Source organism: Galleria mellonella, unplaced genomic scaffold (assembly GCF_026898425.1).
Source record: "Galleria mellonella isolate WM207_F2 unplaced genomic scaffold, CSIRO_AGI_GalMel_v1 utg312, whole genome shotgun sequence".
Taxonomy (NCBI): domain Eukaryota; kingdom Metazoa; phylum Arthropoda; class Insecta; order Lepidoptera; family Pyralidae; genus Galleria; species Galleria mellonella.
In genome coordinates, this window is record NW_026442074.1 from 11,187,650 (window position 1) to 11,200,793 (window position 13,144).

Here is a 13,144-nt window from a genome sequence, read left to right on the forward strand (position 1 = left end):
TATCTCTTTATTTTTGAAATGGAAACTCTTAACTGTAATGTAAATATTAGTAATTTATATTTCAAATATGAAAGTAAGATATTCGAATGTTTAAATGTTCAAAAACCTGAACTAATTTTAATAAATTTAATACACAGATTATATCTTTACCAGATTAATGCGAGCAATACTGTGAGAAATGTAACAGAATTTTCTAAATAGTCGTTGCTAAAATTTTATTACATTGACAATTTATCGAATCCAAATTTTTGTTTCTATTTCAATTTCAATTAAAACTCAGTCCTCACCTTTTGAGATAGTCTTTTTGCATAATTTTTAAATTCCTGTTAATTATCTAGTTAACTTTCTGTTAATTAGTTAGTCGAAAATGTATGTTCATATTTTTAGAACTAGTTCGTAACTCTAAATTTTTTTCTCTTTACAAGAAATATAATTAAATTTTTTATTTAAAAAATTAATCAAAAATAATAATATTGACTAATCTTGCGATCAGTCTTCTGTTATCAATAAATATCAAAGCGTTGTTATCAGATATGCTCAAACAAGCAAGTTTATAACAACATTTAATAATTATATGCATTTCGAATTGATAAGTTGATAACTTATCATTTTTAAATGCACATAATTATACCTACCTAATGTAATATATTATATATTACTAAACATTACAAAGTAAATTTATGTGCAATTATGACTTTCTAAAAACATCAAATCTAATGGCAAAAGAATATAGGAATAGTTTTGTTTTTAATAGATAATCATGGAATGGCAACCCCGCCTGCGCTAGCGGTATACGCTGGCAGATTACCAGTGATAGATAATAGATGACAATAAAAAGATAGGTCAGTTAGCCCGTCGTAATGATTATACCTGGAATTTAGCACGATGGTTTCCAGGGGGGGACCACATGGAATTCGACCTGTTAGCCCTTTTCCCCGGTACATTATAACTATACCTATACAGTTTGTTTTGACAGAACTTTATAAAAATTCAAACAAACGAATAATTGATCCAACTATAGAATTGTCTGCTAACATCAAATAGTAGTACTAAATAAAAAATCGATTTAGGTATTTTTCGATTTGTTGCTAATTACATTTAATGTTTTATCTATGTATTTAATAGGAAAAGAAGAGATTTGTATATGGAATATCTTTGCAAAAAGTTTTTTTAAAAAGCCTGATCTAAAAAATGGAAATAATATGTATCTGTAATATTTATACCTAGCTGTATCCCGTGGCTTCACCCACATGAATCTATATTAATAATATAAATGTGAAAGGCAATTTGTTTGTTGCCTTATAGCGTCTTAACAGCTTAACCAGTTACTATGAAATTACACGTTATACATGGGATGGAAAAGGATATACGAGTAGATTAATGTTTTCCGATTAATAAACATATCCCGGTCACGTAGATGAAATCACGGGTAAAAATTAGTAAAATATCGTAGAGGTGATGATCGGATGTAATCTACTAGTGTACCATCGGTGTACCAGTTTTTTTTTTATGGGTAAAAATGGTATGGTAACCCCGCCTGCGCTAACGGGATACGCTGGCGGAGCACCAGTGAAGGGTGATAGATGAGAATGAAAACAGGCCAGTTAGCCCATCATGATAAATTCATCAGGAATTAACCACGATAGTTTCCAGGGGGAACCGCGAGGAGGTCGACCTGTTTGGGTATATTGCTAGTTATAATGAAATTCTCATCTCCATTACTAACAATCCCTTTCCCCCCTCGGTGTACCAGTTAGTTGTTAGTAGTTTTTACACCATTATATACTTTATAATTTTGATAGGATAGGGAAAATTATTAATGAGAACTAAACTTTACAGAACTTGATTAGAAAATATCTGTTTTTAATAATATAAAATGTAATTGGTTACGGGAATAAAATAAAAGAAATTGAACTTTCTATAAAAATATAATTTTAATTAAAATACACGTATAAAATACAAGTTTTGACTCAAAGCCAAAATAACAATTATATAAACGAATATTACATTTTTTTATATGTTATAAAAATCTATTTCAATATTACAAATAAATATTTAGCTTCTCAAAAGTTGACTGTAAGAAATCCCTCTATGGGATAAGTTCGTCATTACATATTAAATCTTTCAATGAGTCCAATGTACATTATGTACAACAAAGATCTTTATAATTTATAATACAATATAAAAACTCACTTTACTGTTAGTAAACACACACTCGCATAATAATTATATAAAATTACTATACAAATATATACCAGTAAGAGACCAGAGATTTTTTTTTTTTTATTTATTGTGACTTTGGCGAAAGCCATCAGCCAAAAAGTAACAATTACAAGGTAACAATATAAAATTACAAGACAAATTACAAAAATTATTATAGTTATAAATTAATTATAATATACTAAGAAAATAAGTTAAGTAGAAAAGTATAAGTTACAATTACATATTTAAATTTCACCAATTGTTGAAGTAATAAGACCAGAGATAAAAACATAGACAGATAGACTCCTTGTTAAATTATCTATAATAAATATGTTGCCACAGTAAACCTTTTTTGAGTTTGTTGTTGAGCATGTTTAAGTCATACATGCATTTAATATCTTATTTAACTACATTTCTGAGCACATTTTAACTAATACGTATTTTACACAGGCAACATTGACATTTTACCCATAATCTATGTACAATTTACTTATTAGTAAATATTGTAATACATTGTCCCTCTGTTTAATGAAAGCAGATCAGTAGAACTAGGATCAATAGTTATAAAGTTGTCAATTCATCACGATAGTCTACATTAGTAATTTAAGCAAACAGTCTTATAAGTTTAATATGTCAATACAAAATAGTACAAATTAAAAAAGAAAATATAAAATAATGTTTATAAATTACAAATGCGAAGGAAACAGCTATGTTACAGTAGTTATATTATATACAAACGGCTATTAAATGAATTATGGACGTAACTGGAAAGCTAAATGACTCTGTACTCATTATTTCAAAATAATTGCTGTTTATATTTATTTCTTATTTTGTTGTAATTAAAAATTGAAAATAAATTTTTCCTAGAAGATTTTTTTATAAATATGTATAGTAAAATTACTCTAATAATTATTTAAGAAACAAAAAACAAAAAAAAATTATTAAATATACCTTGAAACTACAAAAATTGAGAATTACCAGTATAAATATAAACTACTATAATAGTAGTTTATATTTATACTAATATCATAAATAGGAAAGATTTGAAGTTTGTAATGAATAAATTTAAAAACGACTAAAGCCATTTTGAATATTTTTTTTATCTTTACAATGCTACCTTATCAACGAGTGACATAGGCTATATCTATATATTATTTTCGAAAATTCTATCTAGGTACTTATACGAAACTAGTAAGTACATATATTTTATTTTATTACAAAAAAATTGAAGTGTGCAATATTACTTACTTTTTTTACAAAAACAATTACAATCCCTCCAAAACAATCATTAATGTTTATTCTTTGAGCGGTGTAGACTTTTTATGGCATTAATTTACATTTACATATATACGTGTGTTTAATATTTATGTACATTTAATTTCCTACAGTTTCCTTCCCAAAATAACTTACACGCTACACCAAATCGTGATTGATAATTGTAATAAAAATTTTAAAAATATTTCATCCCAAAATTGTTATGTCTAATAACACATAAGATAGTGTTGACCAAACTTTAGTCTATGGCTAGACTTTTAAATGAATCCTCCACTTTGTCTCCTTTCTTGCCGGGCAACACAGCGAATCTCTGCGCCTCTTCAGCTTTGAAATAAGGTTCCAAGGTTCTCAATGTTTCAATGCATTGCTTATGGAGGGTCTGGGTATCTGGGAGAGTGCCTCCAAAATCGGAAGGAAGCGACGACCTTGGGATGATATTAGTGTAGAAATCTTCTAAGTTCTCGTCCTTTTGATGGAATTTTAACTGAAATTAAAACATAATTATTTTCTGCTGTTACTAAATAAACTCTTTAAAAAGGAGAACTTCTCGATTTAAATGATTATTTTATGCACTTAATAGGGGTTCCATACTAATTTTGTCTTAATCGAAGTAGCTGTTTTTTTTTTTTAGAAAATATACAAAAGGCAGATTTAGTGGTGATAAAGATTTATCAGCATTAAGTCTGCTATATTACATATATATTATTATTATAATGATAAGTAAGTCATTATCAGCACTAAATTTGCTTTTCATACCATATTTTTTTTGGGCAAAAAAGTTATTTAAAAAGAGAAATAATTAAAAAACAAAATTGATAAATGTATTAAGGAAGCCAAACAGGACTATTTGACTATTTGAATTATTTCTGCCTACCTCGATGGGGGATAAGCGTGACAGATATGTGTATATGTGTGTGTAAATAAACAAATAATTTTATATAACAAAAAGTAGCCATATTTTGCAGTTTATCCATATGAATTAAGGTCAATAATATGTTATTGTATAAACATAAACTTACAATGTCGAATAATTTCTTATCCATAAACGGCTTGATGAGCAACATCAGTTTGTCGACTATCGGCTCCGAATTCAATACGTGGATTTCCTTCATCCGAATTGGTAATGCCTCTTGAGTGTACTGAAAGTACTTGCGAAGGTAGCTGCAAATGATTAACTCCTTAATACCAATTCTCTGCACAGTGTCAAACCAAATAATATTTCTCGTTTGCTCTATACCAGTGTTGAAACGGGCTTCCTAAAAATTCTCATTTTTGAACCGATTTCAATGGTTATTTGGTCCATTTTGTATTCATTCTAGGATTCCTAACTATATTATTTTTAATATGAGTATTGCCACCTTTTTTGTTAAGTATAAATGTAGCTATTTTTATGCGGAGTTAACTATATTGCTCCCATTTCACATACTTTTTCACACATATAAACTACTATTAAAATTTAAGAGAAATACAAAAAATATAACGTTATAATAAATATGTCAACATTATCTATAAGACTTTAAGAATAAATTAAAAGAAGCGAAATAAGATGATTTCATATTATTTCACTTCTTTTATTTGCCTTTATTACAGTTATCACTTAAAATGCTAAAAAAAAAAGTAAAAAATTTTTTTACTTAATAACTAGCCATCAAAATTAAAATTTATTTTAAATTTATAATTTATTTCATTCAAAACTTTTATATTGTAATCATTATTATTATTCTTTTCAAAAAGGCGAAGAGTCAAAAAGACTATAAATTCATGAAATTTCACACACTACTAAAATAAAATGAATTTAATAAAATCAACAATACATACGATAATCCGCAACGTGTTAAATGTCCCAACTTCACACCTCGCATGTCGTACAAGAAGATAACACCTTTTTGTGGCCCACATTTTGTCAAATAGGAATCTGGAAGAAAATATCCATAGTAGTAGATTATTTTCAACTGGCAACATTAATGACGTCCTCTAATGAAAAAAAATTGGTGATTGGTTGAGCAGTTATGGCGCCAAAACAAGTTTGTTTATTGTAAACCTGTCAGATTCTTATGTAGGTTCCTACTAATATATATATATATATATATATATATATATATATATATATATATATATATATATATATATATATATATATATATATATATATATATATATATTTTTTTTTAATTAGCATGCATGTGTTAATTTTGAGGATTTTTGGATCTAGAAAGAATATCTGAATATTATATCTAATTATACAATTTAAAACTCAATATTTCTTTGCGAAACATTATTGCACCTATCTAGTTATCAATGGAAAGTTTTTGTTGTTACCAAAAATACTGTACGTGTTTATGGTATCAACGTTAGCTTGCTCGACCAGATTGCGTTGCAATAATTCATGTGAGTTTTTCTCCAAAATTATCTACACGTTTACCGTTTGCAATATTTTAAGAAATTGGTTTCAAGAACAAAATTCTCAACTCAACGCTGAGACTTGTAAGCATCACGTAATCTCGCGAAGGTATTACTTAATCAGAGTCGTGGGATATAATCTGTCGTTCTACTCAAGAAGATTGACATCATTTTTAATGTAATCCGATGAAAAAAAAGATGATTCGAGCGTTTAATAAAGCATACTTAGCTAGAGAGATATTAAAGCAAAGACGTAGTATAACGCACTTACGTGCTCATAACCTAACCTCCTGGGGGGAAGGGATTATTAGTAATACCCCCCCTGGAAACCATTGTGCTGAGTTCTTAGTGTATTCATCACGATCACTGACTGACCTGCCTTTTCATCCTCACCTATCATCTCTTACTGGTGCCCCGCCAGCGTATACCGTTAACGCAGGTGGGGTTACCATTCCATAGTCAGTCAGTAAAAAAATCTATTTAAACAGGTGAAATGAAATCATAAGCATTCGTTGAATTAAGTGGATTTTTTTTTTTGTTTTTTACAGAAACATAGATAAAAGAAAACAATAATTTAGAACCTGTAACAAATACCTATTTACATCTAGTAATTTTATTTCAATTTTTTGTCGTTATCTCGACAACTGTGGGTATAGATTATACAATAATATATTACCTTTCAAAATACAAGGAATTAAAGATGTATGATTAAAAATATTTACAAGGTTTCAACCAAGGAATATAATATTTCTCCAGCCGGAGCTGGTACTAAAGACGTTCCTTTACAAACAAACAGAGCACTATGGCTGTATGCAGTCATACGCATTGAAGTTAGGTTAGTTGACCATTTTTTTTTTTTTGGGGAAACTTCCATTCCCTAAAGAATGGAGATTTTGATTTCACCAGTATACGAGTACATAATTTTTTTTTACACATTTCTGCCAAGTTCGATGGAAATATGAAACTAAGAAAGACCATAGATATTTGTTATCTATGACTTCGAAAACTGAATCTCACCAATTGTCATAAAAAGCAGCCTGCATCCAAGCTCGAAGTTATACTTTGATGGTTCAGTGTCGTGGAGCCTGTGGAAGATGATGTCGTAGCCCGCGACAGACTTGCCTGGCAGCACCGAGAACTCGCTGTATCAAAAGATTATCATTATTTTTACATTAAAATAGTAACATGAATTTAATTTAATCTAGGACGAATAATGGTCGTGGCGCGGGGGGAGGGGGGGCTGAAAAACTTAACAGTCAGTTACTAACATAACGGGAACTAAAATATTAGTAATTTACTGGATATCTATATTGGGTGAGGGGAATTGTTAGCAATGGGATATAACAGTCCCATTGCTAGCAATATAGGGTGTATTGCTAGCAAAGTCAGGTCGATTTTCATACAATTCCCCCTGGAAACCCTCGTCCTTAATTTTTATCGAATACAATACGATGGGCTAACAAGCCTCTTTTCATCCTTAACCAACATTCTGACCTGACCGACCTTTCCGATCCTGACATAATTATATGTTTATTTATTTACTTATTTATTTATCTCTTTATTGTACCAGAAACATAAAAATATACAATAGCAATTATAATACTTCAAGTGAAATACAGTAGCAATATAGTACAAATTAAAATATATACATAAAGGTACAACAGGTAGTCTTATCGTTAAGGCAATCTTATGTCACTATCCATTATCTCTTCTACATTGCCAAAATTTAATAATCTAAGCTATCTACGGTCTCACAGATAAAGAAACGTAGATAAGAGAACTATTATTTTGTCTATGGTATAAAATATTTTTTTTTTTAAAACAAAATAATAATTGTTTGATTCCAGGATAGTGAAAAAAAAGTTTAACAATATTTTTTAATAAAAAAAATTAAAAACTATAAATAAATATGCACCTACTCAATTTATATTTATATCTATTATTATAGTTTTCTAATAGATACAGTTTTATTAATCACCTATTATTTTATTTTATTTTTACTTGGCCTTAGTAAACAAACTTATCTAAGTAAAAAATATTTTAACAATTGAATTAATACGATTAACACAGGCAATATCTAAAGCTTATTTTGAAATAGATATAATAATTTGTATATAAAGACTGTAGCGTTAGATAAATAGATGATTAATTACTTTTATTTTGTTTCACAAACGTTATCAAGTTAATCAAGTTACAAAGTTTAATATTATGATTGATGTAACAGTAAAATAAAAAAGATTACGATAAATTTATACTTTATACCTATTAATATTATATATAATTTGCACGTGCAATGATATATTTTTTATACAACATGAAATAGTAAACAAGACGGTTTGCCTGATGGAAATTCGTCACCTGATGGTAATCGTCACCTATAGACATAAATAGCATCATAAATGTCACAGAATACACTGTATCGCCAATGGTAGATATATCTCATGCCTTGTTACTTCTAAGGATTAGGTGTCGTACCTTCGTAGCCAGTATCTTTTTTTAATTATATCTATATATTTTTATTATTATTATATCAGTCGTGAATTGTTCACTGCCAATAGTTGCCACGCTTGGTGGTTTAGCAGCCGCAAGTAGGTTTTGGTAACGTTTAAAAGGGACACTGCTACCTCGACCATTAGAGCGGGAAAGAAAAGGGTGGCGTATTTTATATTGGGACCACATGGAAATCAACACTATTATAAACTAAACATCTTTTACATTTTTATAATAATTAGTATTAGATTTGCCAAAGTAAAATTGTGTGGTCTGCTTGGGTACAATTGTACCCAAAAATTGTTGCTTTTTGAAACTGTGTTTCGATTTGAAGAATGGAATCTTAGGGTGGAATATAACAGTGAAATTATAAGGTATGGAGGCAACAATCCATAGAATGGGTTGTTTCAGTAAATATATATATATATATATATATATATATATATATATATATATATATATATATATATATATATATATATATATATATATATATATATATATATATATATTATGTAGAAATTGTCGTGAAATTTATTGAATATAAATTTATAATAACATTATTTGGTATTTTATACTAACTCACTTCTCTCGTAACGCAGCTAACCTACAAATAACTTTCACCGCGTATCTACATACATGGTTTTATTTGCATAAAGTGTGTCACACAGATGTTTTAACCGACGGTCATTTTTATTAGTTACTATAAGTACTATAACACACAACGGTACAGTTAAATTATAATTCTACTCTCACTTTATAATAAGAGAGAAAGATGTTGTGTAATTCTAGAACCAAAGTCACCGATATAGACCGAAGAATAAGCAAGCTGAAGTGGCAAAGGCCTGGTCATGGAACCGACAACTGATATGGAAGAAAGGCTCTTAAGTTGCACGTACAGGAAAACGCAGCTTATGACGACCCAAACTTGATGGGGTGACGATCTTAAATGCATTGCAGGGAGTCAATGGATGCAGGTGGTTCAGGACGGGGGGAAAGGAATTGTTAGTAATGGAGACTGAGAATCCTATTGCTAGCAATATACCCAACCAGGTCGACCTCCTCGCGGTTCTCTTTGGAAACTATCACGGTTAATTCCTGACGAATTTATCATGATGGGCTAACTGGCCTGTTTTCATTCTCATCTATCACCCTTCACTGGTGCTCCGCCAGCATATCCCGTTAGCGCAGGCGGGGTTACCATACCATTTTCACCCATAAAAAAAATATATACGAAGATTAAAAAATTACATACAATTGTCGACATTTTGATCTTTTATTTGATATCACGTGATGGTATACACTTATGGTATGTTACTGTAATACGGTAAAATATAAAGACGCCCGATAACTAAATTTCTTTAACATCCAAAACTTACAAAATTGTCGGACGTTATTGTTATATAAATATATTTATTATTTATTTAACTCTTTATTGCACTAAAAACATAAAAAATCTACAATGATAATTAGAAAATTCAAGTGAAATGCAGTGGCATAAACCACCAGAGGGAGACTTTGTAGAAAAGTCGATTGCTTGGGTACCTCTGTCCCATTCGTGTTTCTACCGTGAAGCAGTTGTGTTTGTATGGCTGTGTTTCGGTTTGAAGGGTGGGATATGGCGTGAATTTACAGGGTACAGAGGAATAATACCTGAATCTCCAGGAATGGCAACGCATTGGGGGTATCATGAGCGAAACAGTGTACTCTGTTATGTCCATGGTATTGCTCATGTCTATTGGCGACGGTTACCACTTTCCATCAGTGTGGCCGTCAGCTTGTTTGCCATTCTAAGTTGTATAAAAAAAAGTACAGATTAAAATATGTACTTAAAGATACAAAAGGCAATTTTATTAATAACACGACTATTAAATTGTTAACTGTCTCAATATGATAGATCAAATATAATGATTAACCTAATCGCTGAATCCTCTAGTTATTTTGAAGCAATCTATTTATTACTTAATCAGACTAATCTAGGATTAATGGCATACCATTAACTTATACAAATGGGGGAAGGGATTGTTAGCAATGGAGTTTGACAGCCCCATTGCTAGCAATATGCCCTATCAGGTCAACCTCCACGTGGTTCCCCCTGGAAACCATCGTGAACAATTCTCGTTGAATTCGTCACGATGGGCTAACTGACCTGCTTCATCCTCACCTATCATCCTTCACTGGTGCCCCGCCGGTGTATAGCGATAGCGCGGGTGGGGTTACTATTTCATTATCACCTATAAAAAAAAAATAACTTATACAAATAGCTAAAAACCTCTGCATTAATTTCTGTAATATAGAATAGGATATAAAAAAGGATACTTTATCCTTTTTATACCACAAAGGTGGTACAATCATACAGCCCGTCTGATTGTAAACGGTCACTGTGGGGAGAAGGGATTGTCAGTAATGCAGATTACCAGTCTCATTGCTAGCAATGTAGACCAACTTTCAGGTAGACCACCACATGGTTTCCTCTGGAAACCATCGTACTGAATTCCACGCGTATTCTAACTGACCTACCTTTTCATTTCACCTATCATCCCTTATGTGTTACCATCTCATTGTCATCCATTAAAAAAAAAAGGTATCCTATGGACGCCTGCAATACGAAGGTGTCTGTAGATATCTGAACATAAACACTGCGCTCAAATGACGAAACTCCAGCAAAAAGGTGGCAAATACGTCTAATTGTGGATACCGGAAACATTATTATTACTTACAGGGCTTCCGTCAGGGGTTTCAGTTCATCCGAAGTGACATAACGATTGTCGAAGAATTCCGACGCGCTTTTTCTATACGAATAATACTTTTCTATACACGTTTTCGCCTTCTCCATGTCTCCGTAACAGCCGTTGTAAAATAAAACCAACTGTTTATCGCTCAAATCTTTAGGGACATATTTAGATTTATCCAAATTCACGGTCCAATTTCTTAAAGCATCGATGTCGGCTTGAGAGAACTTGTCCAAAGCGGCGGTCGCTGCAGCATAATCGTACTCCAATTCGACGGGCATTTTGAATTAATTTATTATTCTACGTATATAAACACGACGTCTTGTTATGTTATAAACGTACACCCACTCTCCACAACAAGAGTTCAACAACTGACTCTCCAATCAAATTCGTGGCGGCTACCAAAACTGTCTATTTTATGTAGAAAGTGTTAAACCAGTGTTTGCAGTGTTGCAACGTTAGTTAAAAAAATTAATACTAAATTTGTATTTTAGTTTTGTAGTAAAAAGGTAACTATAAAATTTATTTTTTATTATTTATTTATTGATGAAACTTGAATACACCCAGAGAATGTAAATGGCGGACTTAACACCACATGGCGTTATCTACCAGTCGACCGTAGACAGGAATAACAGAAAATATAATTGACGATGCAACGTGATTAACAATATTAATTTAAAACAGTAATTAAAAAATAAATAATAATAATAATAATAAATAAAAAAAATATATATTAGTTAGGTAGGTAAGTAAATCTTAATTTGTTTTTGCAAAGGTTAGCAAATCATTTAAGCACCTGTAAATAACTAAATGCGGTTGACTAAATTGTATAAATATATAACCACATAAGAAATGATTCTTGAGTGGTGACCTCGTACAGACAAACGCAGTGTAATAAAAAAGTAGTTGACATATTTGTCATTATTTTACCATATATGATTGATTTACGCTTTAATATATCTGATGGCAAGGAATTGGATCGGTTCCCTGCCGACACCGACACACGTAGCAGCCACGGACTTTCCAAAAAAGTAGTTGACTATATTAATTTTGGGCTAGTTTAGTATATTGTTGACAACACTGTATTTAATTGAATATTTGATAGTTTACAACGACTAGACATTGGACTGATAATTCTAAGCCCCGCAACCTATAACACGTTGTCAAACAAGCATCGCGTCGCGTGAACATTCATTGTTACATTAGCTTTTACCCGCGACTTCGTCTCCGCGAGTGAAGCATGTTGTTTGGCCAGGATAAATAGTAACCAACCATTTCATCCCAACCATCTGGACGAGTGGCGGTCCTCCACTGTGCGTTTTTCAAGGCACTTTCTCCCACGCACAACCACTCTTTAGAATCAACTTTCAGCAGCAGTATTTCCGAACCGATACGACAACATAACCTTCAAGAAAAGAACATATTCCTTTTTAAAAGGCCGGCAGCACACCTGCAATGCCGTAGGTGTTGTGGGTGACCATGGGCGGCGGTAGTCACTTACCATCAGGTGAGCCGCATGCTCGTTTGCCTCCTGTGTTGTAAAAAAAAAATAGTAACCTATGTTTTACACCATCCTATGTTGTAAGCTGTATGAACCCGGCATAGAATGGGCCACCCTTGCCTTTCCTGTGAGTGTCGTAAGAATCGACTAAGGTCACTCTTAATACATCACCAAATCCTAACTACAGTTGCCAGGGGGAAAGGGATTATTAGCAATGGAGTTTGACAGCCCCATTGCTAGCAATATGTCTTATTAGGTCGACCTCCACGTGGTTCCCCCTGGAAACCATTGTAAACAATTCTTGTTGAATTCGTCACGATGGGCTAACTGGCCTACTTCATCCTTACCTATCATCCTTCATTGGTGCCCCGCCGGTGTATACCAATAGCGCGGGTGGAGTTACCATTCCATTATCATCCATTAAAAAAAAATCTATGGAATTGATCGTAAGACTGTTTTTTCTTTTATTTAAAGGCATTCTACAATACTGGCCAGTATGTTTATTAATATAAATAAAAAAGTATTTATTCTCTATCGTTCCAGC

At 31.6% G+C, this 13,144-nt stretch overlaps 1 protein-coding gene across 1 annotated transcript; it reads right to left on the reverse strand.

The window, feature by feature from the left end:
* Window positions 1-1,914: 1,914 nt before the first annotated feature.
* Window positions 1,915-11,503, reverse strand: LOC113515075 (alpha-tocopherol transfer protein-like). The gene is made up of 5 exons (XM_026899213.3): window positions 11,088-11,503; window positions 6,895-7,019; window positions 5,296-5,392; window positions 4,497-4,638; window positions 1,915-3,961 (listed from the first exon to the last, which is right to left on the reverse strand). Exons 1-5 carry the CDS (start codon window positions 11,378-11,380, stop codon window positions 3,716-3,718), a joined length of 903 nt encoding a protein of 300 aa, XP_026755014.3. The 5' UTR covers window positions 11,381-11,503; the 3' UTR covers window positions 1,915-3,715.
* Between the last annotated feature and the right edge of the window lie 1,641 nt (window positions 11,504-13,144).

Excerpts from the sequence above, each read along its gene's own strand:
- LOC113515075 (XM_026899213.3), bottom strand. The coding sequence starts at position 11,380 with ATGCCCGTCGAATTGGAGTACGATTATGCTGCAGCGACCGCCGCTTTG. Across the intron at positions 5,393-6,894 it reads GCTGCTTTTTATGACAATTG|ATTCCTATTTGACAAAATGT; the intron begins GTGAGATTCAGT and ends ATTTTCTTCCAG. Across the intron at positions 4,639-5,295 it reads TTAACACGTTGCGGATTATC|CTACCTTCGCAAGTACTTTC; the intron begins GTATGTATTGTT and ends AATCATTTGCAG.